This window comes from Oryza brachyantha, chromosome 3 (genome assembly GCF_000231095.2).
Source record: "Oryza brachyantha chromosome 3, ObraRS2, whole genome shotgun sequence".
NCBI lineage: Eukaryota > Viridiplantae > Streptophyta > Magnoliopsida > Poales > Poaceae > Oryza > Oryza brachyantha.
This window is the reverse complement of record NC_023165.2, coordinates 11,378,330-11,405,945: the sequence shown is the minus strand read 5'-3', so window position 1 is coordinate 11,405,945 and position 27,616 is coordinate 11,378,330. Positions and strand designations below refer to the sequence as shown.

The window sequence follows — 27,616 nt, the reverse complement described above, 5'->3', positions numbered from 1 at the left end:
TTTGCGTTGTGCATGCCCATAGATAAGAGCAAGTATAACATATGAGTCAATATTAGCTATAAGGTTATATTAGAGCTAATATATTCCATAGTTTAGCTACTTTAATATTTTTCTAGTATTACTTTCTCTCACACATGTATTTAATACATTTATTTTAGAACATGGGTAGAGCGCGTGAGAGCCCACACCCTTCTTTTTTATTGTATCTCTCATCTACCTAGGCTTATATTCTAAGTGATGAACCATACTTTTTTTTTTCTAGATTTGTGCTCTTCACGCACTGCAGATTTGGAGTATTATTTGTTTGCTACTTAGCTCTATATGTATGTGCCGTTTCAAATTTTGGTACAGATAAACTTTGAGAAAGAGCTGATACCACTTACTCTTTATAGGACATTTTTTTTAAATATTTTAATAAATAATTTTATTATAAAATCTCTAAGATAAATATTTTCACAATCTAAATCTTTTGCTCATGCCACCCCGTCCGACGTGACAAGACACCACTGTCTGAGGAGTTGGTATGTCAACGCTTCCTACCACGTCAGTGGAGGCGACGCCACAAGCCTACCCCGTTATCCAGCTTGACGTGTTAGACTTTATGCCATGCCAAGAAGGATGTGTGGTTAAAAATGTTTAAATGTTAAAAATTTACCTAGTAGGTTTAGTAATAAAAATATATTTTTTAAAATATTTAAAAATAAAAAGATCCTTTAGGACAGCCACATTTAATAGAGTAGGGGGACCGATTAGTTCTTATATTATAGGCATGTTTAGTTCTAAAAAGTTTTTCTAAAAACATCACATCGAATCTTTGGACACGTACATAGAGCATTAAACTTAGATGAAAAAAAACTAATTGCTCAGTTATGGGAGAAATCGTGAGACGAATCTTTTGAGCCTAATTAGACCATGATTAGTCATAAGTGTTACATTAACCAATATGTGCTAATAACGAATTAATTAGGCTCAAAAGATCCATCTCGCAGTTTCTTGGTGGAATATGTAATTTGCTTTTTCATTTGTGTCCGAAAACCGCTTCCAATATCTGATCAAACCTCTGACGTCACATTTATTCTAAAAATTTTTGGAATCTAAACGCACCGTATATTTCAATATCCGTGCTACTTGACTACTACTGCCTTTGGAGTGAAAGAAGAGCCTTGGTCGCTATGTTCTTCGTATTATGGCTGATGAACTGACCCTTTATCAAATCTAGAAATCCTTTTTACTTTGTTAGGAATTATTTTAGGCGAATAATGTTCTATAATAAACCTTTTTTTTCATTCATATAAGCCGATGCTTCTATGTTTGATATTCATGCTTTCAGCTATACGGGCTGCAACATATAAGTTCAGTTTTGCAATATAATAAACTAAATTAGCTCCTTTTAAAAGGCATTGAATTTTGCTAGTCATCTTTTGATACATGCTATTAATTTCCCTGTTAGAGCTAAGTACAATGGCAACATGCAAGCTAACTATAAATTTATATAGAGAAGAGAAAATTAAAAATAAAGAGGTCGGCTCTCACGCATGAACTAGCTCTATACATATTTCAAGATAGATATATTAAATATATAGTAAGAGAAAGATATAGGAGAAAAATATTGGAGTCATTTTTAGCTAACCTATCGAAAATGTTAGCTCTGATATTAATTTAGAGCTAGCAGTTAGCTCTACTGTTAGTTAATTCTATTTTGCAAAATTCAGTGGTCACTTTCATTTCACAGTTTTTAAGTGTGACACATCAATGTTCTAGTTTTATTCTGTGAAATGAAAGAGTATCTCTTAGTGGTCTCTTTTATTTCACGGTTTTATAGACTTGATAAACCATTAAATTCTTATATGAGAGTAATTGTTGCATGGGAGAAAAATAGGAATGGGACCTAGATGAAGGAACGTTTTGGCCTCAATGGACTTTCATTCGGCTTTTATTTACTTGGAAACAATGCCATAGGCCTTTCACTAGGATGAAAGGAGGGTTCTATTCTCTTTTTTAATTAAATTCTTGCCATGTCATCATAAAATCTGATGTGAGACTTAATTAATATCAAATGAAAGGAAACTTGACAATGGCATGATAATAACGTAAATGTGAGATCTGTGACTGTCTGTTGGAATGGGGATCTTCAAAACTTAACATTTACTAATATGTATAAACGATGTAGAAATGATGCGGCACTTCTAACTAACCACTTATAGGGTACAAAAAAGCTATCATGAATGCACTTCTAACTAACCACTTATAGGGTACAAAAAAGCTATCATCAATGTCTGATCATCCTTGGATTTGAGTCAAAACGTTGTGTACAACCGTGTAATCAGGAGCGGATCCAATATGAAGGCTTCAGCCCACCCTACACACTAAACCCCCTCATGGAAAATAGGGGAGAGAGGAGAGGAAAAAGAAGACCGAGGGAGGCCTAAAAAAGAAAAGCTAATCATCCTGTCTAGCTTTAGATTCTGATCCGCCACTGCGTGTAATTTATATTTTAGATGTTTGTCTGGTATCATTTGCTCTGGATCGAGTACTCTCTTCCATATTCCAATATACTCATTTAAATGATAAGTGTTTTTTTCGAGCAGTGTTATCCCGCGTGGCATTTGAGACCTCTCAACGCTTGCCTGGAGCGTTACATCAGTAATTTGCATTACACCACTAGCTAAACCTCATCATTAATTTGCATTACATCAGTGCACCACCAACTAAATCTTATCATTGATGTGCACAAGTGAACTCGATTGCGTTCTTCCTTTTTTAATTTAGCTTTAAATAGCTGAAATGTCTGTGCTTTACGAAGGATAAAAACATATTACGTTATTCCTAGAATAAATAGAAAAATATTTTTTATGAAATATGTGACCATTTTTTATATAGAAAATATCTATATCAATTTTATTTTATATGGTTATCCATCTAGATTTGATTGGTTTTTAATATTACAAAGTTAAGATGGTAAATTGTAAAAATACAATAGAAGTAGATAGATGTTTTTATAGTAGTAAAGATAATATGGGCAAAAATACCCCTCCGTACCACAACAGCGTTGGGAAAAGGTACTGGCTTTTACTCGCTCGCTCGAAAAAAAATCAATTCTCTGTTTTCCGTATACAAGGTTTGACAGTCCGTCTTATTTTAAAATAATTTTAGAAAATTAGAAAAAAATAGTCACACGTAAAATACTATTTATAATTTATTATCTAATAAAAATAAAAATATTAATCGTAAAAAAATTTAAATAAAATGAAGAGTCAAAAATTATAGAGAAAAAAATAAAAAATTGGTTTATTTTAGGATAGACGGAGTAGAATTTGGGGTACAAAAGTTGGGTCCAAGTTGCTAAAGCATCCCAAATTCCCAATGCATGAACTGTCGCTGTCCGTACGAAAGTTAACACTTACTAGATTTGATACGTAACCTTAGCGATGAAGTTCTAGCTAATTACTGTTTGTTTTTTTTTAAAAAAATATTCACACGGTTGGTTAAAATCAGGTAAAGCGTTGTTGCATGATCAATACCACAACCATTTTTCGGATTGGCACAATTGCATCAATACATTGCATTTTTTTTATTATACTGTCGGAAACTAGTTTATGAAAACCGAGTTTTGGGCTTGCTATTATACGGAGTTGACTGAAAGTCGTTATTTTTTTTTGTGTCAATTTTTGCTCGGTTTTCTGCGAACCAACAGGAACTGGCCATGTTTAAATATCTAAATGAAGCATTAAACATAGATGAACCAAAAAACTAATTGTACACTTATAGAAAAAATCGTGAGATGAATTTTTTAATACTAATTACTCCATGATTAGCCATAAGTGCTACAATAACCAATATGTACTAATGACGGCTTAATTAGGCTCAAAAGATTCGTCTCGCAGTTTCCAGGCGAGCTGTGAAATTCGTTTTTTTATTCGTGTCCGAAAGCTCCTTCTGACATCTGATCCAATGTTCGATTTGACATGTGCCCCAAAACTTTTTGGCATCTAAACACTACCTTAAGGAGTTAGGACTGTTTAGTTCTCAATTTTTTTTTTCAAAAACATCACATCGAATCTTTGGACATCTAAATAAAACATTAAACATAGATAAGCCAAAAAACTAATTGCACAGTTACGTGAGAAATCGTGAGATGAATTTTTTAAAACTAATTAGTACATGATTAGCCATAAGTGCTACATTAACCAATATATGCTAATGACGGCATAATTAGACTCAAAAGATTCGTCTCGCGGTTTCTAGGCGAGCTGTGAAGTTCGTTTTTTCATTCGTATCCACAAAACCCTATATATCCGATCAAATATTCGATGTGACATTTCTGACAAAAAAAATTTGCCATCTAAACACCATCTTACTCGCATGAACTCACCCTACTAGTGTGGATAATATGTTCGTGGTCTTGATTTTCTCAAACAAAGGTAACAGGAGCGTGGCAGCCTGGCAGGTCACATTTGTTCGTGGAATACTCTCTTCGGTCCCGTGTTTTTTTTTCTTCTGCCTATAGGGCCCGTTTAGCGAATCTTTAGACATTTAATTTAAATAGAACTTTAAAGATAGATGAAATCAAAAACTAATTGCGTAGTTAAGGGGAAATCATGTAATGGATCTTTTTAGCATAATTAATTCATTATTAATCATAAGTGCTACACTAACCCACACGTGCTAATAACGGATTAATTTAGACTTAAAAGATTTGTCTTGCGGTTTCCGAGCGAGCTATGAAATTCGTCTTTTCATTCGCGTCCGAAAACCTCTTCCGACATCCGGTCAAACGTCTAACGTGACACCCAAAAATTTTTCTTTCACGAATGCCAATATTTAATTTTGCAACATTATATTTAGAGTTAATCTTGATGTTTCTTTACTTTTCAGTCTTGGCTTTTAAATCACCAAGAATACACATAAAAAACATTTTACTTATAAATTATTTTTTGTTTATAAATATGTTGCTTAGTATTTTCCAAAAAAAAAACCAAACAATCACCCCAAATTTATTTGAAGTTACCATATGCTTTAATTTTATCTAAATTCAGTTATAAACTAATATATGTTATATATATATTTCAAAGTTATTAGTATAATAGAGGTAATAACCAACAGGAATAACAAATGGTCCCTTTATTTTTTTTGACATCATTGACTTTTAGATCACATTTGACCATTTATCTTTTTCAAAAAATTTATCCAAATATATAAAATTATAAATTATACTTAAAGTTTCTATAATAATAAATTAAATTATTAAAAATAATCAATAATTATATAATTTTAAAATAAAAAGAATGGTTAAACGTGAACCTAAACTTCAACGGCAGCCTATAAAATAATTTGAAGGGAGTGCTACCGTACGAGATCGACTGATGAAACTATGAGAGCCGAGTGCGATGCAACGAAATTTTAGTTTAAGGTATTGCCCTTGTATTTTTTTAACGGTTTAAAGCTGGTAATGCTTAGTACCGAAACTAGCGAAACGATCTTTAAATTAATTTCCCTTAAATTAACTATAAAATTTAAACATATATAGCTTACATATCGTGTCTGTATGAGCTGGCAATGACTGTGCAGCGGCAACCTTTCCAGGAAGATAGCAACACCAATATATACTTTTACTTGGCTCGCTACCTCAGGGGTGTTTATTTCTAGTGACTAAACTTTAGCCTCTAGTCATATCATATGTTTAGATATTTATTATAAATAATAAACATAGACTGTTAATAAAACCCATCCATAATCTTAGACTAATTCACGGGACGAATCTAATGAGCCTAATTAATCCATGATTAGGCTATGTGATGCTACCGTAAAAATTTGCTAATTATGGATTAATTAGGCTCAAAAAATTCGTCTCGCGGATTAGCTCTTATTTATGAGATTAGTTTTTTAATAGTCTATATTTAATACTTTAAATTAATGTCCAAACATCCGACGTGACATGTGGCTAAAAAGTTAGCACCATCTAAACAACCCTAGCCCTAAGCTATAGCCAGCTCAGCATCCAAGTAAGGCATAAAACGGAAAAAATGAAGCATGGAGATCCAAATAACGCATACGGAGAAAAGAAAGCAACACCGATAATAATAATTCTAAAATTCAAATACGGCTTATACATGTTGGAATTTTCTCAATGAAAATTCAGAAAATTTCCAATTTATGTGTTCCTGAATTAATTGGAAAAGAGATGGATGAATGGGGCCTACCTGTCATGGAGGTAAAACCAGCTAGATGGGTGGATGTACAGGGAGAGGTGGAGGCGTGCAGCCGAGTGCATTAGGGACCCTTCTTATTTGGTGCACCGAACAGAAACCCGATTAGCTGAATCTAATCTCCTTCCTAATCACACAAGAGCTGATTTGCAATCCTGCCATCGGAAGAGTGTTCGCCTGGCCAGTCACTGTGCTGCTCCTCCTAGGCCTCCAGTTCGTTGTCTCGGCTTGCCACGAACAGCGAATAGTGGTGTCGTATCTCCGGGACTATACGCTTGGGATCCCGTGGCTAGGCGGGGCGTAATTGTTCTCTGGGACAACGACTTTGTCGTGCTTCACCACGTTTCTCAACGGTTTCGAGTACCGTTGATTTGTGAGAAAATCGATCCCTCTCTCTACATTACATTAATTTTGTAACTTGCTAATTGCTGGTAGTAAATTTAATTATTGCTAGCCATTAGCTTGCTGTTTGTAGAGTAAATTGAGTGCCAAAGCTTAACGTGTTTGACGTGGTCATGTCAAATTACGTTGCATCTTTTGTGATTATGCTGGTGGCATATATTTCCATATGGGAGTATTTAATTCATGTTTCTTGCTTTCCGTTTAGTTTGGGAACTAATCTCATGCTCAAAATAAGTTTTTTTTAGCACTGTGCGTTCAACAATCCAGAGAACAATTATGGCTTATTTTGATGTTTGACGGCAACGAGTGTATGCATAATCGTTTTAATCCTGACAAAACCACCAAATTTAAGAAAAGAAATAAGGGCATACCTGAGGCGAATGTCCTGTTTCTCTTCGTTACATATTTGTTGTGACCAGTCCTGTTTCTCTTCGTTACAAACTGCGAGAGGTAGCACCGTGTTAATGGGAAACGGTTCTATAGCAGCTGTTCGTGGTATGGGAAAGGTGGAATTGAAGCTCACTTCGGGCAAAATTCTCACTTTAACAAATACATTGTTCGTCCCTACCATTCAGAAGAATTTGATTAGTGGTTCTCTGTTGTGTCGTGAGGGATACAAATTGGTGTTTGAGTCCAATAAATTTGTGATGACCAAATTTGGATCGTTTATTGGAAAAGGCTATTTTAAGTGGAGGGATGTTCCGCTTATCTGTTTTGGATTGTGACAGTTTTAGCACATTTGCATACTCTGTATCAAATGGCTGCATGTCACATGTATGGCACTCTCGATTGTGCCATGTGAATTTTAATAGCATATCTCGGATGAGTCGTATGAGTTTAATTCCCAGTGTGAGTTATGAGAAAGGCAAGAAGTGTGAAGTGTGTGTGCAAGCAAAGCTTTGTTTAGTTATATAATATGCTACGATTGATCATCCTTGTCTAATTAGCCTACGGTAGTACTCTAATTTTTGTTTTAATGGATAAAAAACCACTAGGAAAAAAACTTCTCGAATTTATCAAAAAATTTGAAATTTCAAAATGTATAACATCCAAATTTTGGTCAAAGATATTATAATTTGATACTTTGGATTTTGATCCAAATTTTGGAAGTTTTGAATTAGGAGTATTTCGGTCATTATAACAAAAATGTAGAGTACTAATGGATGCTAATTGGATGATGATGATAAATTATAGAAATTAAACAAAAATCAATGGCTTTATATAGAACTGAACAAAGTTAGCGACAAATCGTAATGTTGGGCCAAAGTACGTGACACATAATAGATTTTTCTCTAAGACATTAGGAGAAAAGAAATAGCATTGAAAATTTTCCTCATATTTCCTTTTCTAAATAACCTAACGCTAACTTTTTAAAAACCTTTTTCATACAAAAAATTTATACATATTTTCCAAAGACGTAAACTATTTCACACTCACACAAACAAGCCTTTTTATTGCGATTTTATTAGAAAATAAAGAAAAAAAACCATGCCGAACCGACGAACCCTACCATAAAGGAAGTCATGCTTTACCCAGGCTGTGCCAAAATGCCAGTTTTACCTATGCTCTTCTAGTCTTTCAAACGTGAATTAACATTTTCCTTTAAAAAGAGTGAAGAACTATATTACTCCGTCCGTTTCAAAATAACTTTATTTTTATAAATTTTTTCTCCATAGGTACTTTATTGCACTGAAGTTTAAAAGGCAGAGGACAAATCCATCTAAGTTTGAAAAAGTAGGAGGGCACATTTATTGGAGTATAACAAAGTGAATAGTATTTTAATTTTTTGATGGTATATTGATATATGTGAGATGAAGGAAGATAATTTTTTTTCAGATAAATGTAGCAAGTGCAATTACAATATAGTGATTTTGATGATATTTATATAATTAAATAAGCTACTATATAGAATAAAAATATGATGTAATAAATGAGTAAACGAAGAAAAATAATGATACCTCACCGAGAAAGATAATGAACATGGTTTCTGCACTGCTTCAAAACTTAAATGAAAGAGAGGTACAATTAAATTTAAATATAAATAAATAATTTATACATTAAAAGAGTACTATTTACAGCTGCTAGCGTCATACTTCTTTCGTAAAAAAAATATTTTTACACAGCCTCACGTACCTCACATATAGTATCTATAGAAAGCTATAAAGACTAAAATGCCCTTTACTTCCTCGGACCCCACTACATTTCCCCTCACGGCCTTACCTTTTCAAATCACAATACATTTATCCCATATTTTACTAAACTTGTGATCAAAGTATTGAGTTTTTACAAGGCAAAGAACAATAGTACTGTGAAACGGATACGGGTTGTTTAGCCCCAGGTCACATCAGATGTTTGGACACTAATTTAAAGTATTAAACATAGACTAATAAAAAACTAATTTTTTATAAATGAGAATTTTTAAGCCTAATTAATCCATAATTAAAGAATATTTACTGTAGCATGACATATGCTAATTATGGATTATTTAGACTTAATAGATTTGTCTCAAAAATTAGTCCATAATTATGGACGGATTCTATTAATAATCTAAGTTTATTATTTATAATAAGCCGCAGCAACAGTTGATCTGCACCATCAAACACATGCAGCACATCCAAAGCTCCAAAATCACAAACACAGCACGGGCAACTGACAGGCACAGGCACAGCTAGTAGGAGTAGAGCGAGAGCGTCGGAGAGAGTCAAAGCCGCCTCCTCCTCCTCCACGGGCACCCAGCCAGCCCAGCCAGCTCGGTCCCCCACCTCACTCCCTCCCCCTCGCTTTACTCCACTCCACTCCACACTCGCCTCCGCCCCATGCGCCGCCGGTGACCACATGGGCTGCGTCCACGGCCGCCCCTCCGCGGTCTCCGCCCCCACCCCGGACCACCCCCGCCACCTGCAGCCGCAGGCCGTCGTCGCGGAGGAGGCGGCCGATCGGCCGTGCGCCCCTGCCGCCGCGGCGGAGAAGGCGGGGGAGCCTGCGGCGGCTGTGGCGGCGGCGGAGAAGGAGAAGGAGAAGGAGAAGAGGGAGGAGAGGAAGCAGGCGAGGCGGGAGAGGCGCGCGCGGTCGGGGCCGGGCGTCGGGGGAGGGTTCGTGAACAGGGCGCGCGGGGAGCAGGCGGCGGCCGGCTGGCCCGCGTGGCTCTCCGCCGTCGTCGGCGAGGCCATCGACGGGTGGACCCCGCGCCGCGCCGACTCCTTCGAGAAGATCGACAAGGTACGCCCTCGCGCCCCCGCTCGGCCCGCCGCCATTGTTGGGAAGGGTAACTGAGGGAAGGGGGGGCTCCGGCGTGTGTGTGTGTGGGCAGATCGGGCAGGGGACGTACAGCAACGTGTACAAGGCGCGGGACACGGTGACGGGCAAGATCGTGGCGCTCAAGAAGGTGCGCTTCGACAACCTCGAGCCCGAGAGCGTCCGCTTCATGGCCCGCGAGATCCTCATCCTCCGCCGCCTCGACCACCCCAACGTCGTCAAGCTCGAGGGCCTCGTCACCTCGCGCATGTCCTGCAGCCTCTACCTCGTCTTCGAGTACATGGAGCACGACCTCGCGGGCCTCGCCGCCAGCCCCGACATCAAGTTCACCGAGCCACAGGTCTCCCAAGATCCCCCACCCCCCCTTCCCGCTTTTCCACCTTTGCAAATGCAGCCTCATGTTCTGGTAGCGCAATGTGCGATGAAATTCGCCAATTCAGGGTCTAATTGACATGCTCGCATGCAGGTTAAGTGCTATATGCGTCAGTTGCTGTCCGGGCTGGAGCATTGCCACAATAATGGAGTGCTGCATCGCGACATCAAGGGGTCGAACCTGCTGTTGGATAACAATGGCATGCTGAAGATTGCAGATTTCGGTCTGGCTTCGTTATTTGATCCTAACAAGAATCAGCCGATGACGAGCAGGGTGGTGACACTATGGTATCGCCCGCCCGAGCTGCTTTTGGGTTCGACGGATTATGGAGTGGGGGTGGACCTGTGGAGCGCAGGGTGTATTCTGGCCGAGTTATTGGCCGGGAGGCCTATTATGCCTGGACGTACTGAGGTTAGCAATAGCATGCTGACTTGCCTGATTATCAGTTTGAAATGCCTTGAAACTGCATTAAATTTCCTCGGAGGTCTTGGAGTGTTAAACTAATTTCAATTTATTTAAACATAGATGTTGGTAAAATCAGTAACTTTTCATGTGGAAACTGGAAAATTTGCTCTACCACAAAAATCTAACATGATGTGTAGTGCCACGGATTAGAGTATTTATACACTTATTTTGTGTACTTTTTTTCTTTGTACTCGAGATGATTCTGCTGCCACTGGATGTAATATGGCCTGTTCCACTGTTCATGCACGCAATGTAGTTTGTTCCAGCCAATCCAATGAAAGCCATCTGTTTTTATGTTCCCATGCTTCTTTAAATTAATAATCCTCTGTCTCTTGTAGGTGGAACAGCTGCATAAAATTTTTAAGCTGTGTGGCTCCCCCACAGAAGAATATTGGAAAAAGTCCAAGCTGCCTCATGCAACGATATTTAAGCCTCAGCAACCATACAAAAGGCGAATATCAGAGACATACAAAGATTTTCCACAGTCAGCACTCCGATTGATTGAAACACTCCTTGCTATTGATCCAGCTGATCGTTTAACAGCGACTTCTGCATTGAGAAGTGATGTAAGTTGGCTTTGGTTTCTCACAAAACCGTCTTGAAGTTCTGAAATCTGCGTTTACCTCACAGTCATGGGCAAGCACAATATTCTCTTTTACAAAATCTTAGGCTCAGGCTATCGATATCTGCATGATAATAGCTTAGTTGTTTCCAGGGTTTCAGAATATGGTGCTTTGGCTGGAGTTTGCTTCTGGGTAGCTATCACTGTATATTTAGTCAGTTTCCAATGATGTACTTGCAAGCATAGTATAACCGCTGTGCATTTCCTGCATCCTATTGCATATTCAAAGAAGTATGACGTGAGTAATTCTTTTGTGCAACATAACACTCTATGATGCTTGTCATCTCATCTGGATCATGGTATCTTATTTAGAGGTTGCTGCAATTTAGGCCTTGTATTTGCTTAAAAAATGATTTTCAATTTTTAAAGAGCATGGAAACATCTTTCTACCAGATATTATCAATCTAGGCTAGCACTTTGTAATATGCAATAGCTACAAATATAACTACCCGCCATATAATATACAGTAGATTTATTATTGCATATGACCAGATATTCACATATATAATTGCATATCTCCAGATATTATTTGTTATCATTTATCAATATATGGGAGTATGTGTAGCATTCTATAACCTCAAGTCGGAATTTTGAATTTCAATTGTGTTGCATACATTTGGTTTGAATGACATAGCTCACTGGATAATGTGTAAGGTAGACCTTTTTTTGTCATTTATGTTGACATTATGTAGCATACCTTTACACTTTTAATAAATAATTGCCTATCACAATCTATGCAGTTCTTTACAACTGAACCTTATGCATGTGAACCATCGAGTCTCCCAGAATATCCTCCAAGCAAAGAAATGGATGCAAAACGAAGAGATGAAGAAGCCAGACGGTTTGTCACCTTGATACCCATTAGTTCTATTATTTGTTCATGATGTGCTTTAGTCCTTGGCTGTCTTGTGTGCTCTAGACACTCTGCAGTTGTGGTACTTTCTTTTTTAATTAGAATTTGAGAAATCACATCTTTAAATATATGACCTGTTGCTTTAAATGTGGCAAATTACTTTGCTGGGGAGCTCGGTTGAATACTTCACTACTTAATACTTGCTTGGGTTTAATACCCATAGTATGGAAAATCATGGCTGTTTGGTTGGCTACCACAACTTGTCTAAGCTTGCCACAACTCAAGTTAGCCAAATTTGACCAACTTAGGTGTGTGTTTAGTTTGTGTCACATTTTCCACACTTGTGTCAATATTCCCTCTTCAATATATAGGGTCCACAAGTCAATGACATAACAAAGTGTGACAAAACTTCTCATGTTAGCCAAATGGCGAATGCCCACATAACCTATTATATGTTGATGTGTTCTCTATTCATGCTCTTGTGTGAGTTGAGCGTGTGCAGAAATATTGGATTGCTGGCTGACCTATTCATGTCATGATCAACAGTTTGAGAGCTGCTGGCGGTAGGACTAATGATGGAGCTAAGAAGACGAAGACACGTGATCGACCTAGGGCAGTTCCAGCTCCAGAGGCAAATGCTGAACTTCAAACAAATATCGATGTACGTGAAAAAAAATTGCTTCCTTACTGATTCCAATAGTTTTTTAGTTTTTGTTTCTTTGAGCTGTTTTGCTTAAAGTATAAAGAGGCCACCTATCTAAATTTACGGCTGAGGTGGTGAAACCACTTGCTTGGTCTCATCTCCTTCCCACACTTAATCACCCTGTTTTACTTCCTTGTTGCAACGATACTGATATCATTTTCACCATCATTTCATTTGGTTTATAGTGGCCCAAAATGTAGCCAACACTTTCCTAATGTAAATTGTGCAGTGTCTCTAATTTGTCGCATTTGTTCATATCTTACAGAAAAGAAGATTAATAACTCATGCAAATGCGAAAAGCAAGAGTGAAAAGTTTCCTCCTCCGCATCAGGATGGTGCAGTCTCTTTGGTTTCAAATCACATGGACCCACTATACGAACCCCAAGATCCGTCTTCGTTTAGCACTGTTTTTACTCAAGAGAAAAGCTCTGTTCCCACTTGGTCAGGTCCTTTGGTTGATCTCTCTGCAGTTGGGAAACAAAAGTGGAAGCACAAGTTTGGTCGCTCATCAAAACAACCAGCCACTGCCCGTGCTCGGTAAAGCACTTAAGAGTGATATTTATAGACAAAGGGTCTTCAATTATGGAGGAAAAATACTCTTCAGCAACTACCGTGCGCTGTTTCGCAAATGAGGCATGCGATGATAAATTGATTTCTTCTTGACTTATTGTCATTGGATTATTTTTCGAACATCGGTTGTATAGGCTGTGGAGGGAGCTCAGGTAGTTTACCTGTGTACATTAGGTTCTGTTTTTCAATTCTTATAGCCCCGTGCATTTGGTGTTAGATTCATTTGGGTGGAAGCTTTAGAGATCTCTAGCATTGAAGGACATCCCCTTCCATTGTAACACCTTTCTTCAATTGGTACCTGTGTAATCATTCATCGATCCAAAGCAAATCTTGTGTTTTGACTGATCTGTTGCATGGTTTACCTGAATTTTCCAGTTTTACTCCAGCAAGTATGGTTCACCTCCAATGCTTAATCATTCCAGCATTTATGGAAAGTTTATTGTTATTATTATTATTATTATTATTATTATTATTATTATTATTATTATTATTATTATTATTATTATTATTATTATTATTGCTGCTGCTGCTAGGAATCATTCTTCTTATTTCTCATGGACCTGTACATAGTTTTTCTTTGAGAGGGTAGTTTGATCTATATTACATTTTTATGCGAGGTAAGAGTGTTCCTAAGATCTTATCTAAATTTTTTCATCCATAATACCATTTAGATGACCATTTAAAATAGATTATCTTATTCATATTAGTTATCACTCTAACAAATATCATTCATATATATTTTATTATTATTTTACAACCATATCCTTATGTTATTATTGTTTCTTGGTTCTGTGATTGGATATTGAGATATGTGGGGGGAAAAGAGAACATGTATATTTAAAGTTTTTCTTTTTAATGTGGATGATACTATTTTTTAATGATGGGATAAATGACTTATTGGAAACATTCCCCCCCTCACATTATCTATTTTCAGGATGAGCGATAGGATAGATAATTTGCTAGGGGTTTGCTTTAAGTTAAACAATTGAACTTGAACTGTTCGTTGATGGATAATATGTCTACTATTTAGAAGTGGAGTCGTATGTCTTTTCCTTACGTCATGCAAAAACCACTGCTTTTAGGAAAAAAAAAACTAGAAAAAAACCAAGTCATTTCTTTAAAAAAATGTTTCTTTTATTTATGAACATGTATTGCAGCCATCATCAATTACATGAGCCTGTTGCAATGCACGTGTATATTATACTACCAGTACGGTATAACATACATGATCATTTTAAAAAACAAAATAAAAACAAAAATAAAAAGATGCAAAAGTAGACCGAGGCGTATAATGGGCCGGGCCTGAGTCCATCTGATCTTTCCTGGGCCCAAATTCATACGAGCAGATAGGTCCAGGCCCATGCTACAACCAGATCAAAGCCCAGCCTCCTTCCCCCAATACCAACGAAAAAAAAGGGAAAACCCCAGCAAGGCCGAGCGCCGCGCCGGAATCCGCTCCGCTCCACTCCGCTCCGCCGCACCACGCCCTACGGGTCCAAACCGACGAAACCCTCCTTCTCCGGCGGCGATGGCCGGCGTCGGCGCCAGCTCCAGCGGCAGCGGCGGCGGCGGCGGCGGCGGCGGCGACGTGGAGATGGGCGGGTGGTCGGAGCTCCTCCACTCCTCCTCCAAGCTCCTCGAACAGGCCGCCCCCACCCCGCACTTTCCTCCCCTCCAGGTTCGGCGCCCGCTTCTTCTACCTGTTTCTCCCCCTCCCCCGCGCTCTCCTGGCTCATCCGCCTGACGGGGTTCCGTGCTTGTCCCTCCCCCGCGCGCGCAGAGGAACCTGGACCAGCTGGAGGTGCTCTCCACCAAGCTCAAGGCCAAGACGGTGCGCGCCGAGGCGCCCGTGCAGTCGCTCTCCGCCACAAGGTCGGTCCCCTTAGCCCCCTCCATTGGTGCCAGAGTGAGGCTCACCCGCCGGTCCCCGCGCGGTGTTCCGCGTTCACCGAGGTGGGCGGCGCTTGTGGAGGTTTTACGGGGACTTAGGGTTTTGGGCTTTTGCTTTCTGCAGGTTGCTGGCTCGCGAGGGGATAAATGCGGAGCAGCTCGCCCGGGACCTCAAATCCTTCGAACTCAAGGTGATAGTCAGCGAGGGATTAATGCATCTGTGACTACTCCATTTCAGAGAGTGATGTGACTAATCTCATGTGCTCGCCATCAGATCGAGCAGTTTGTCTGGTTTGAGAATTATACATTTTACAATACCACAGATTAAAACCTAGGATATCAGTTATCACAAATAGATGAAATGGAATTCATTTGGTTCTTTGAACCTAATAAAATTCTGTCATAAACATTGACTTGTTTTACTCCTTGCACCAAATTTTTGGAGAAGAGAATAGTTTGAAATGAAGAAGTGAAGATGATAATTTGGTGTTGTCTATTACCAATTCATCATGTCTTCTCAACATGGAAAAACACTTATTGTAATTTAACTTACTAGTAAATAGTTTCAGATCTATGACCGAGCTGAAATGCGTAAGTTAGTTTCAGTTAGCTCACTTTGGTGAAATAGCTAGCTATGAAGTATGTTGAAACAAGAAAAAACTCTACAGTTTGAGGCGCAACAAGATCTGATTGATCCTATATTTTGATTTCTATCTCTGCGAACTAGTGTGCAAGTCACCTTCAACTGTAGAAGAAACTTAGTAACTTACAGTTATCTACTCGAGTAAGAAACTGATAGCTCATGTTTCATATGCTTTGGTTATGCAATGTTCTCTTTGGGTATTTAAATGCAGAAAATTTTAGTACCCCATGTTCACTAACCATTATAGTAGGAATCAGTCCTTTCCAATCAGGTAATGCTACTAATTTTTGCGGGGATCAGCCGAAAATCCAATGGGAAATCATTACCCAACTAACAGAGGATGAGTTTCCACACTTTACCTTATATATCCATCATAAGCCTTACTGTTCAGCATGCACACAGCATGCTTTGTCCTTTCAAACTTATAATTCATTATCACACCTTAATAAATTTCCGCTCTGTTGCTCTATGTGCATCTGCAGCTTATTATTCTATATTTTCAGTTTTTTACTCTAGATTGCTTGAATATATATCGTAGTGACTAAATCTGAGGTTTTGTAGACCACATTTGAGGATGTTTTTCCATCCGAAGCAACTACTGTCGAGGAGTATCTGCAGCAGGTGAATACTTCATATATCGTTCTTCATGCATTCTCCCAATTTCATTTAATGTATCCTGAAATGTGTCAGCGGTTTTCAGCTTCATGAAATGGCAATTGTCTCGTCCATCCAAGAAGCACAAAAGGACAACTTAAGGAGTTTTAACAATTATATGATGCAAGTTCTCGAGGTTGGTAGCCTTTTCCTTGTACCAACTTCAATTATATATCTGATCTGGTTTAATATGCACAAGCCTGTGCAAAATGCCTTTTATCATCTTGCTATATGTTAAAGTAGCCTGTCAAATTTCTGTACTACCTAGGGTTTTGTATCAGTTATTCACCTATATGTATTATTGCATTGCACCATAGAAAACAAAATCATTCGTCGGTGTTGTGAACTTCTGATTTGATTTAATGTTAAACACCACAGTTATTCCATTCATGTTACTAAGATTTCTACATTCAGCGCTATATTTTTTGTGTACTACTATTAACTACTCAGTGTCGAATGCTTCAAAATACTCTATGGTTTAGTTTTAAACTTGTATAACATGTATGTTGCAGGACGATTGGCAGAAGGAGAAGAGAGACTTCTTGCAGAGTCTAAGCCGACTCTCTACATTGCCAAAAAGAAACACAAATCTCATGGCCACTGGGCTTTCCCGTCCCTCTTTGATGCCATCCTCAGCTTCCAGTCCGCAAGCTTCGTCTGGTCTGCCATCTAAGGAAGTCATGCCCATACCTAACAAGACCATAATCGAAAATAAATCTTCAGTTTATGCTGCAGTTGTGAGAGATCTTAATGATGCTAGAGGGCGCAGCCTACCTTTTGGTGTAAGTGTTAAACTCATATATCATAATCCAGCATGTTACTTAGTCCCTCTGTGGGCATTGTAGATTATATTTTCTTTCTATCCATAGTTCTATGCTCCAAATAATTTAATTTGAGAAATAGATTTGTGTAGCCTCAATGCATTATCATTGGAGCATAGGCAAATTCTATTGATGTATCATTGTAGTTCTGTTGATGCTCATTAAAGTTATCTTTTGGTTAGCCTGCAACAGCTTTCAGGACTGCTTATGAGTCTTTGTCCGTTGATGCTATTGGGACAAAATCTGTGACCATGCATAAAGTGTGGCATTTAATTCAGGTAATAATTTTTTTATTTGGTAACGCTGGTGCTATCATCTGTTGGCCCTTTTACATTCCATGTATATGATGTCTCCTTGTTTCTCTTATTACCTTATAATTTGTTACAATTTGTTTCTTGTTTTTCTAATCCAGGCATTAGTTGGTGAAGGGTCAACTCATCGAAACATTTCAACAAAAATGTCACTAGTGATTGGTGGTAGACGACACCTTGAATGGGGTCATGAAAAATACATACTTGAGACCATCAATAGCCATCCAGCTCTAGTGAGTACTTCCGCATAACTTTTAGTTACTGACATTTCTTTTGAAGTTCCTGAAATTATGAAAATAGAATAACATGTGAAATTCTGACAATAATTTTGGTGTTGACCTAGCAATGCTCTTCCTTCGCTATTTCTCAGTGGTTGTTTGAGAGTTACTTCATTTCCTGTCTTCTTATGATAGGCCTATCTGCTTATGGGTATTCGGTATTCCACTCTTTTTTGTCATGTCACCTTGGTTCAATTTGACTTATCATATTTTCAAATATTGATTTTATTTCTTGAGTTTCATGAATGTGAATTGGGATCTGATATGTGCTTTCTACTGTTGCACATATTTATTGAAGACAATATTTATTGTTGTTGTTAGTGAGGAACTCAAGAATAACTCATTGTTGTTCGATTTTATTATTACATGGCTGTGATCTTCTATTAGTCTTTTAGCAAATGGTGTTTCCTACTCTCACTATAGCATGTGGATTATCCTTTATGAAACCTACTCCTGCAAATGCATCTCCTTGTATCAACAGATCATCAATTAATTAAGCTGTGCATCTTTATGATTGTAGGCTGCTCTTGGTGGATCTGTCGGCAATCTTCAGAAGATTCGGGCATTCCTTCGGGTATGTTTTAAATTTAATGCTGCTCCCTTCTTGCTGTTGCTGTGCAGCAATTCTTTTCCTAGAAAAAAAATGCTTTGGTGCAATCTGGGAGGTTCTATATGTGCTTCAATGCATCTTATGAACTGGCAGGTACGATTACGGGATCATGGTGTGCTGGACTTCGATGCAACCGATCTGCGGAGACAGCCACCTGTGGACACAACATGGCAGCAGGTTCCCCTTTTAGTTCTGAGCATGTAACAGAAAATTGTAGTTGACGCCAGTTTGATCTGTCTAGTAATGGCATATTAAAATTCGTAAAAGACAGTTGGTTATATTTAAATAAAACCGTGCTAAAAAATAAAGCAAGTGCAGTGATCAAGGAATACTGGAGCAAGTCATTTAAATATTTTATGGGTGCATCGAGTTGGATGTAGTGCAACACTGGGACCATGAGTGTTATTTGTCCAATCTAGATTAGGCTTGTCATGATATCATTTGTATGCTAGGTCAATAACTGACTTATTCTATCACCTACTTAATTCAAGTGTAAGCTCTAGTTCAACAGAAGCCATATCTGATCCATAAAAAAATTTCTTTTGTGGTTACATGGGCATTATTCTGATTTACCAATAAAAATTTCTGAATTGCACAGTTATGGAATAGTTTTTCTCTTTGATTTTCATATTACTTTTGAAGGATCAGTGCAAAAAATGAAGTATTATTGTTTGACCTTTTTAGATTTATTTCTGCTTGAGAACTGGATATTATGATGAAGCAAGACAAGTTGCCCAATCATCTCGTGCTGCATTCAACTTTGCTCCACTGGTAAACTATCTATGTGTTGTAAATCATGACTGATTCTTGTTTTTGATACCATTCATACAAATAATATTGTTCTTTGGCAGCTTGTAGAATGGATTGCTACCAATGGTGCTGTATCCCCAGAGACTGCTCTGACAGCCTCTGAAGAGTGTGAGAAAATGCTCAGAATGGGGGATCGACCTGGGCGCCCTGGTTATGATAGGAAGAAGTTGCTCCTATATGCTATGATCTGTGGCTGTCGACGTCAAATTGACAGATTGCTTAAAGATCTGCCAACACTTTTCAATACTATAGAGGATTTCTTGTGGTTCAAGTTGTCAGCTCTGCGGGAGTACACCGGTGCATCTTCTTCTAATGTTTTGAATGAAGGCTTGGTTCCTTATACTCTGGAGGACCTACAAAGTTACTTAAACAAGTTCGAACCATCATATTATACAAAGAATGGAAAAGACCCCTTGGTCTATCCTTATGTTCTGTTGTTAAGCATTCAATTGCTTCCAGCAATTCTTTATTTATCTAAAGAAGTTGGAGAGGAAGGGTACCATGTTGATGCTGTGCATATTTCAATAGCTTTATCTGATCACGGTGTTCTCCCAGATGGTGTTGGGTCAGGCCAGAAGATGGGTATCATGGATGCTTGTGCAGAAGCTGCAAGCATAATACGTCAGTATGGTTCTATTTACCTGCGTAATGGCAACCTTGATTTGGCCTTGGAGTATTATGCACAGGCTGCTGCTGCAATGGGTGGAGGAGAGGTATCATGGATAGGTCAAGGGAATGCTGATCAGCAGCGGCAGCGAAATCTAATGTTGAAGCAACTGCTGACAGAGATATTACTAAGGGATGGTGGCATTCAACTTTTGCTTGGTCCAAGTGGAATGGGGGAAGAAGGAGAACTAAAGAAGTATATGATGGATTGGAGAAGCAGGCAGCAATTCTTACTTGAAGCTGCCCATCAGTGTCACGAGGCAGGCCTCTATGACAAAGTAAGTAAAGTAGAGAATTTTTCTTGTGATAATAGTACTTGAGTGCCACATGTAGGACACAGACGCTTCATAAATTCTGATATATGTGCATGTTTCTGAAACTGTTGACTATAAGTTTTCAAACCATTGATTACAAACTACATTGTACAGCGGTAGATATTTCTTATATAAATTTGAAGATGACCATATTGAATTTTGGTCTTGCTATCTTTGTTGAGTTATTCTATATCCATCTAATATCACTTCTTTGCATGAACTCAGTCAGTGGAAATACATAAAAGAGTCGGAGCTTTTGCGATGGCACTTCAGACAATAAATAAGTGCCTGTCAGATGCTATATGTGCCATGGCACGTAGTATGTTAGATGGTGAAAGTCGTGCAGCTGCTCTAATTCATTCTGGTAACGAAATTTTGGAGACTGCCAGATATTCGGAAGCCAGGTTATTATCCTCTATATTCTGCTTTTACACAAGTTGATCATTGATCCTTTATGCTTAAAGCTGTGATTTGATTGATTTCTTGAAACTTTGTAGTGTTCAAGACAAAGACCTCATATCTGAGCAACAAACTTTACTGAGACAGCTTGAAGCTATTCTCCATATTTATAGGCTTGCTCGAGCTGGACAGACCGTAGATGCTTTGAGGGAAACCATCAAACTCCCATTTCTTCATTTGGATCCTCAGGCTCCAAATGTGACGGTTGATGTATTCAGAAACTTGTCACCCCATGTTCAAGTTTGTGTGCCAGATCTGTTGAAGATTGCTCTAAACTGTATGGATAATGTTAGAGATACTGATGGGACCTTACGTGCTGTCAAGTCAAAGGTATTCAACCTGTTTCTTGCATTTATTGTAGAATTATCACTACAAGCATGTTGGCACTTCATAATGACAGAATACAATGCTTAACTACCTTAGAATTAGATATATAAACTATAAATAATTCGAATCACCTGTTTAGCAACACATCCACCTACCTTAACTAGCAGGCTATATTATTTGCACACAGAAAGTTATCCTGGTGCCTGGTTGCACTTGTCAGCCTTATGCTGACATATATCTTCAGCTGTTATAGTTGTATAGACTGCTGTCCTGGCTGTAAGGCATGCAAGGTAGCCTGTGACTTAAGTACTGAAAAAGTCTTCTGTTAAGTTGGTATACAATTTGCAATTTGGTATACAATGTCCAAACTTGGTACACAATTTGGTCATGACATGTCATGACTCATTGAACTTCTAAATGATAACTAGTGGCTATATACACATCCTTTTGGAGACATCATTGGCAAATGACAAATTTGACAAGCTCCCCTTAAGTTACCACATTTTAAACATGCATAACTTAAACTTCTTTTAGTTACCATTATTTGGGTATTCTGCCTCGCTATAAACGTAAATGCAATCCTTCTGCATTTTTTCATGCCATATTTTTAATGATGGGCAGATCGCAAACCTTGTGGCAAGCAACATGAGTAGGAATTGGCCACAGGATTTGTATCAGAAGGTGGCGCAGTGCATATGATATGATGGGGTCGGTGTTTGATCTTGCCGAAATGTTTTCTACTTGTGCTGGTGATGTGCTGGTCCGAACTGGAATGCTTCAGACTTTGGCAGATGCAAATGTTTTCCCATACAATTATGTCGGCCAGAAGAGCTTTATATATGCCATGTCTGTCGGCTCATCTGATGTGTAATGCTTGTGAAATGTTCAACTTAAAAATGCCCCACCAGCAATTTGTATTAATCCATGGTTGTAGAGCAGCATTTTGAATACCCAATGTTGCTTAGTTCGAGAGGCTATGGCGGCTCTATTATGTACTGTCATCGGAATCACTTAACCTGAATCCCATTTACTATATCCGATCTAACAGCATCAGTATTCAAGTTTTGCAAGGTCTTCCTCCTTTTCATATTACAAGTCATTTTGGGTTTATTCAGAATCAAAACTTTCAAGCGTGATTAAGTTTATAGAAAATTGTCGTAGCATTTTTAACCCAAAATAAATATACTATAAAGCCCATTTAATTGTGGATTTAATGGAACTAAGTTGGTTAAATTTAAAGATATTGGACTTAAAACAAATCTAAAATGACTCGAATATGAAGCAGACTGCGAATTATCCTAAATGGATAAGTCTGAGCATGCTACAATCGTTTGATATATATTTTTTTAAAAAAACATGCAGGAAGAACATCTTCGACTGTGACAGTTTCTACACATGGCTGGCTAACCTGTCATGGACCCAGAAAAAAGATTGGGAGAGTCATCATGGCAGCGAGTGATTGAATGCATGAATGCATCCTGCTACTACATCCTTAAGCAACTCATCTTATCCTCGTGAATACTTTAATCATCCCCCATCCTCTTTGGCTTCCTAGATGTGACCCCATGAGATGAGATGGCACATCAGCTCCAGTAGTGGAAGAAGAAGAAAAATTCAGGGATGGTGCCAGGGTCGACCAGCCGTCCGTCTACCTAGAGTACTTTTGTTTTGATTGATTTATTAGTAACAATCCAGACTCTCGGCCTAATGGCCATTTTGTTTAGCAGATAACCACGACGGTTTGTTTGTCTGGTTAGCAGCAGGTCCACTCTTTCGGTGAAGTTCCGTGGCACCGCACAATCGCACAAACTACTGCGAGTAACTCTTTTCTAAAAGAGACGACCGGATGCAAATTTTTCATCAAACACCACCACACCGGCAGCATTTATGCCTTTGCAACTCTCTCCTATCCTACAATAGTAAAAACAAAACCAAGGGATCTTTGTTTCCGCTTAACTTTTTTTTACCCGTCACATTAAATGTTTAGAAAAAAATATTAAATATAGACTATTAATAAAACTCATCCCATACTCTGGACTATTTCGCGAGACGAATCTATTGAGCCTAATTAGTCCATAATTAGCGAATGTGATGCTACAGTAAATATTTGCTAATTATGGATTAATTAGGCTTAAAAATTTGTCTAATGAAATAGCCTTCATTTATGCAATTAGTTTTGTTATCAGTACATATTTAATATTTCTAATTAACGTCTAAACATCTGATATGACAAGAAACTATGAAAAGTCTCTGAATCCAAACAGCCACTAAAGGTACTGTCTAGGGAAAACTATGTCCTATAGATTTTAAAAAACATATGAATATCTAGGCCTCTTCGACTTAAAGGATTTTTTATAAATTCATTTAAGTAAATTAAAAAATTTTATGTGAAAATTTTGTGTTCTGAAGAGGTCCTCGTGAGCATATAAATAAGTTAAAACTTCCTAAACAGAGTTTAATTCTGTAGCTACTGAATTGGAGACTCTTTGGGAACTAGAGCCCCCTGGCTTGTGATCATATAAATTTTGGCAACTGTGAGTCTGTGACCCGATCTACAAACCTTCGGTTCCCAAATCCCAAATAGTCTCAACTCAGTTGTCAAAATCTCTCTGTAGAGTTTGAAAGAAACAAATTTACTCTTGAGCTAGGGTAGAGAAGTGTGGATGCATGCCAAACCCTTGCAGCGTGTTGGCCGTCGGATCTGCCACTTCCCATGGGGTTGATGAGTGGTTCTCAGAGTTGAACTGCAGGAGGAAGCAAGGAATCGTCATCTTGATCACAGTTGGTGGTGATCGGGAGCGGGCGGCATGTCACTTTGATCTACCTGCACGCCACCTCCTCAACCCAACCCAACCCAAACCCAACCTTGATGGTTTATATTTATAGTATATTTCTTGAAAGCTCAGAAAGAAAATGCAAAGGCCATTGCGTCTTGATAGGCTAAAGAACACCCCAAAAGAGCTCTGAATTCCCCAAGCTGATGTGCAGAAACGTGACGATGAGAAGTTGTAAACAAACCGGTCGCATTTAAGACTTCTCGTTAGCAACCTGAGTTCGTATCATCTTCCACAATGATGATATCATTACAGATCTAAATATATAAGCTTACAGTACAGTGAGACTCTTGTATCAGTGGCAACAAATAACACCGAGGACAAACAAGAACAAACGTAGAGACAGAGAGGTTGTGTACTCCAAATAGGAGCAGCACAGCATTTGCAGAGTGCAGACTGCAGCTTTCCTTTTACGGTACAGTTACTTGCTGTGGGTGGCTCTGACGCACGACGGCGACCCAATCCCCAACTGCCATTTTCTTGCCATTCTCGGCAACTCGGTAGCTCAGCTCGCTTCACTATAAAAGTTCTCTCTCCTCCCCTTGGCGCCGCGCCGCAACACTGCAGCGCGACCGAGCGGGAGCGAGGAAAGGAGGCTCGTCGGATCTCGCCGCGGGCCGGCCGCCGATGGAGCTCGACGACGCGGCTGCTCGCCACGGATTCGGCAAGATGGGGTTCGGGTAATTCACTCTGCTCCTGCTCCTGCTCCTGCTCCTGCTCCTTGTTCTGTTGCTGTTCTTGGACAAGAAAAAAAAGTTTTTTTTTCCCTTTTGGGTTCTACTACTGAGGAGAGAGCTCCATGGCGCGCGTGTTCAGATGCAAGCACTACCGGAGGAGGTGCAGGATCCGGGCGCCCTGCTGCAACGACGTCTTCCACTGCCGCCATTGCCACAACGAGTCCACGGTTCGTGCACACGCAGCTTCACCAATCCTGATTCTTCTTCGTTTTTTCTTTTCTTGTTCTGATGCGCTCCCTTGTTCTTCCTGGATCAGAAAGACGGCCACGAGCTCGATCGCCACGCGGTTGAATCGGTCCATGCTCCAACATCGATTCTATCTTGGCCTTTTTTTCCTTCTTGATCTGAAAAAAAGAAAATCTTATCTTGGGTCTTTGCTCTGCATCAGGTCATCTGTCTCGTCTGCGACACCGAGCAGCCGGTTAGTGCGACCGCCATTGCCTCCATTTCTGCTTCTTTGGAGGTCAGGTTTTGTTTCTGATTGCAGAGCCGGCCGAGCTGATTTTTTTTTTTATGGTGACCAGGTTGCGCAGGTTTGCTGCAACTGCGGCGTCTGCATGGGGGAGTACTTCTGCAGGGAGTGCAAATTCCTCGACGACGATGTGAGATGCAGATGCTGCTTGCTTGATTGCTGGATTTGGTGGTTTGGTTTGGTTGCTGATGAGATGCTGGTGGAGTTCTGCAGGTTGACAGGGAGCACTTCCATTGCAAAGATTGCGGCATCTGCAGGTACTGTATGTTTTAGCTGTCCATCTTGAATTCATTTAAATTTTAGAAGTAATCAAATGGTTTGATATAGTGTTAATAAATTGTGGTTACATATCTCGAAATTTTTTAAAAATATCTGTTGTGACTGTTTGTACTATGTACTGTATTTTAAAGAAGTAATGTACTAGGAAAACCTGAGACAACTTCCTTTTCAAATTTGCTGAGCTGACTCAAATTGTGATGCGTTTCGGTAGAGTTGGAGGGCAGGAGAACTTCTTCCATTGCGAAAAATGTGGTGAGTATGCTCTTACTCTCGGTACTGAAATTACCATTTTCAAGGATGATAAAAAAGCTCAATCCGGCAATCCCAAATTACCATTTTTTACTAAGTGAAATGGTTTAGTCTGATTCTTTCGATTCCATTTTTGTCGGTTGAAACAACAGGATCGTGCTACTCGGTTAGCCTGCGGGATAAGCATTGCTGCATCGAGAACTCGATGAAGAACAACTGCCCCATCTGTTACGAGGTGTGCCTTCTGTCAGAGCTGACCGTGGAGCTGCCTTCTGTGTAGTGCCCATTCAAGAAGCGCAGCCACTTACTTATGTGCAAACCTGTCGTTATCCCAATGCAGTATCTGTTCGATTCTCTAAGGGAGACGTCTGTCCTCAGATGTGGGCACACGATGCACTTGCAATGCTTCCATGAGATGTTGAAGCACGACAAGTAATTGCCCATGCTGTTGATCTGTTTTCATACCGTTGTTTTCTTTCTTTCTTTCTTTCTTTTGTTGTGTGCTAGATCAGTCATCTCTTTCGTGTGATCTTGTTCTTCTTGGATGCTGATACCCCTTGTAGGTTCTCTTGTCCTATATGTTCGATGCCTATCTTTGACATGGACAAGTTCTTGAGGGCTTTGGATGCCGAGGTATGTATTGTATTAATTTTTCTTGGTGAGCTTCCTTAACACTCCACTGCAAGTTACGATTATAGTTTATCTTCAGAATTTAATAAAACCTGTTCTAGTTTCAGAAATGGTAAATAGAAAATGAACACAAACAACGATAGAAATGATATGCAAAGATGAAAATAAACCAGACGAGGGCTCATCATCTGAATTACACATTAGAAATGTTTCTGACCTGTAGTAGTTTCACCAACATTCATTTTTCTTCTTCTGAATTCTATCGTAATAAGCTTATTTTGTTAACCTCTGCAGATTGAGGCAAATATGCTGCACATAGATTACATGGGAAAGGTAAGCTGCCTGCCACCAGCCGTGCATCCTGTATGATATTATAATACAATGCCATGGTGGCGCTAACGCCATTGGCGTCGTCTGTTGGTGGCGTAGGGATGGATCGTGTGCAACGACTGCAGGGACACGACGCAGGTGTACTCGAGGGTGGCAGGCCACAAGTGCTGCCATTGCCAGTCTCGCAACACCTGCAGGGTGGCTGCCCCGGTGCTCCCTGCTTAATTGTTTTTTTTTTTTTAGTTTAGCTGCAGATACTTACTGTCACTACAGCAGCAGCATACTCATGTACTCCCTCCGTCCAAAAAAAAAAAAAAATCAAAATCTGTGGATTAGTATGAATATCTTGTCGTCTATAGAAATTAGTTTTTTTTTTCTGGACGGAGAGTATACTACTATTCTGTAGTGGCTGGCTCTTATTATTACTAGCCAAGTGTATTTCAGTCCAACATGAACTGCAGGGATGAAATCTTTGTACGCGAATGACACGTTTTATCTTCCATGTAACAGCAAGCTGAAATATTTTATTGGTATGCAAATAAACGTTTGTCCATTCTGAACAAGGGTTAGGGATGGGCCCAATTTTATCGGTATGCAGATAAAGCATAGCCCCCAAACACTAAAACCTGTCAATTTTGTTCTTTTTCTGGGCCGCGAAAAAACGATGCCTTTGTTGAGGTTGAGGTCACATTTGGCTGTGAAACATCTGAAGACGATGGACTTGAGGAGTGGGCTTAGCCCGCGACTACTTAACTTGCAACCTTAGTTTAAATATTTTCTTTATTTAATTCTGTAAAGCTATGGTTGCTTTTACCAAACAAATCTAAAAAAAATATAAATATAAAATGGTATA

The 27,616-nt window shown here is 39.1% G+C and overlaps 3 protein-coding genes across 4 annotated transcripts; all 3 read left to right on the top strand.

Moving 5' to 3' along the window:
* The first annotated feature begins 9,301 nt into the window (after positions 1–9,301).
* LOC102710855 (probable serine/threonine-protein kinase At1g54610) lies at positions 9,302–13,848 on the top strand. The gene is made up of 7 exons (XM_015834775.2): positions 9,302–9,827; positions 9,919–10,203; positions 10,330–10,647; positions 11,040–11,267; positions 12,064–12,164; positions 12,723–12,837; positions 13,145–13,848. The coding sequence occupies exons 1-7, from the start codon at positions 9,444–9,446 to the stop codon at positions 13,418–13,420; spliced, it is 1,707 nt and encodes a 568-aa protein (XP_015690261.2). The 5' UTR covers positions 9,302–9,443; the 3' UTR covers positions 13,421–13,848.
* Positions 13,849–14,876: 1,028 nt separating this feature from the next.
* Positions 14,877–22,228, top strand: LOC102722663 (nuclear pore complex protein NUP93A-like). The gene is made up of 15 exons (XM_006651311.3): positions 14,877–15,127; positions 15,230–15,321; positions 15,464–15,530; positions 16,544–16,603; positions 16,683–16,772; positions 17,149–17,418; positions 17,640–17,735; positions 17,870–18,001; positions 18,567–18,620; positions 18,750–18,833; positions 19,341–19,427; positions 19,508–20,410; positions 20,672–20,850; positions 20,944–21,235; positions 21,854–22,228. Exons 1-15 carry the CDS (start codon positions 14,978–14,980, stop codon positions 21,929–21,931), a joined length of 2,634 nt encoding a protein of 877 aa, XP_006651374.2. The 5' UTR covers positions 14,877–14,977; the 3' UTR covers positions 21,932–22,228.
* Positions 22,229–24,272: 2,044 nt separating this feature from the next.
* On the top strand, positions 24,273–27,263 carry LOC102710568 (E3 ubiquitin-protein ligase SRFP1). 2 transcript variants are annotated; one of them, XM_015835466.2, is made up of 13 exons: positions 24,273–24,746; positions 24,883–24,970; positions 25,060–25,098; positions 25,192–25,224; positions 25,328–25,405; positions 25,489–25,532; positions 25,766–25,806; positions 25,956–26,038; positions 26,144–26,235; positions 26,367–26,436; positions 26,728–26,766; positions 26,863–26,888; positions 26,961–27,263. In XM_015835466.2, the coding sequence occupies exons 1-13, from the start codon at positions 24,694–24,696 to the stop codon at positions 26,986–26,988; spliced, it is 714 nt and encodes a 237-aa protein (XP_015690952.1). In that variant the 5' UTR covers positions 24,273–24,693; the 3' UTR covers positions 26,989–27,263. The 2 variants fall into 2 exon arrangements, with proteins under 2 accessions (XP_015690952.1, XP_006650078.1); XM_006650015.2 differs by having other exon boundaries at positions 24,291–24,746; positions 26,863–27,263.
* Positions 27,264–27,616: the final 353 nt, after the last annotated feature.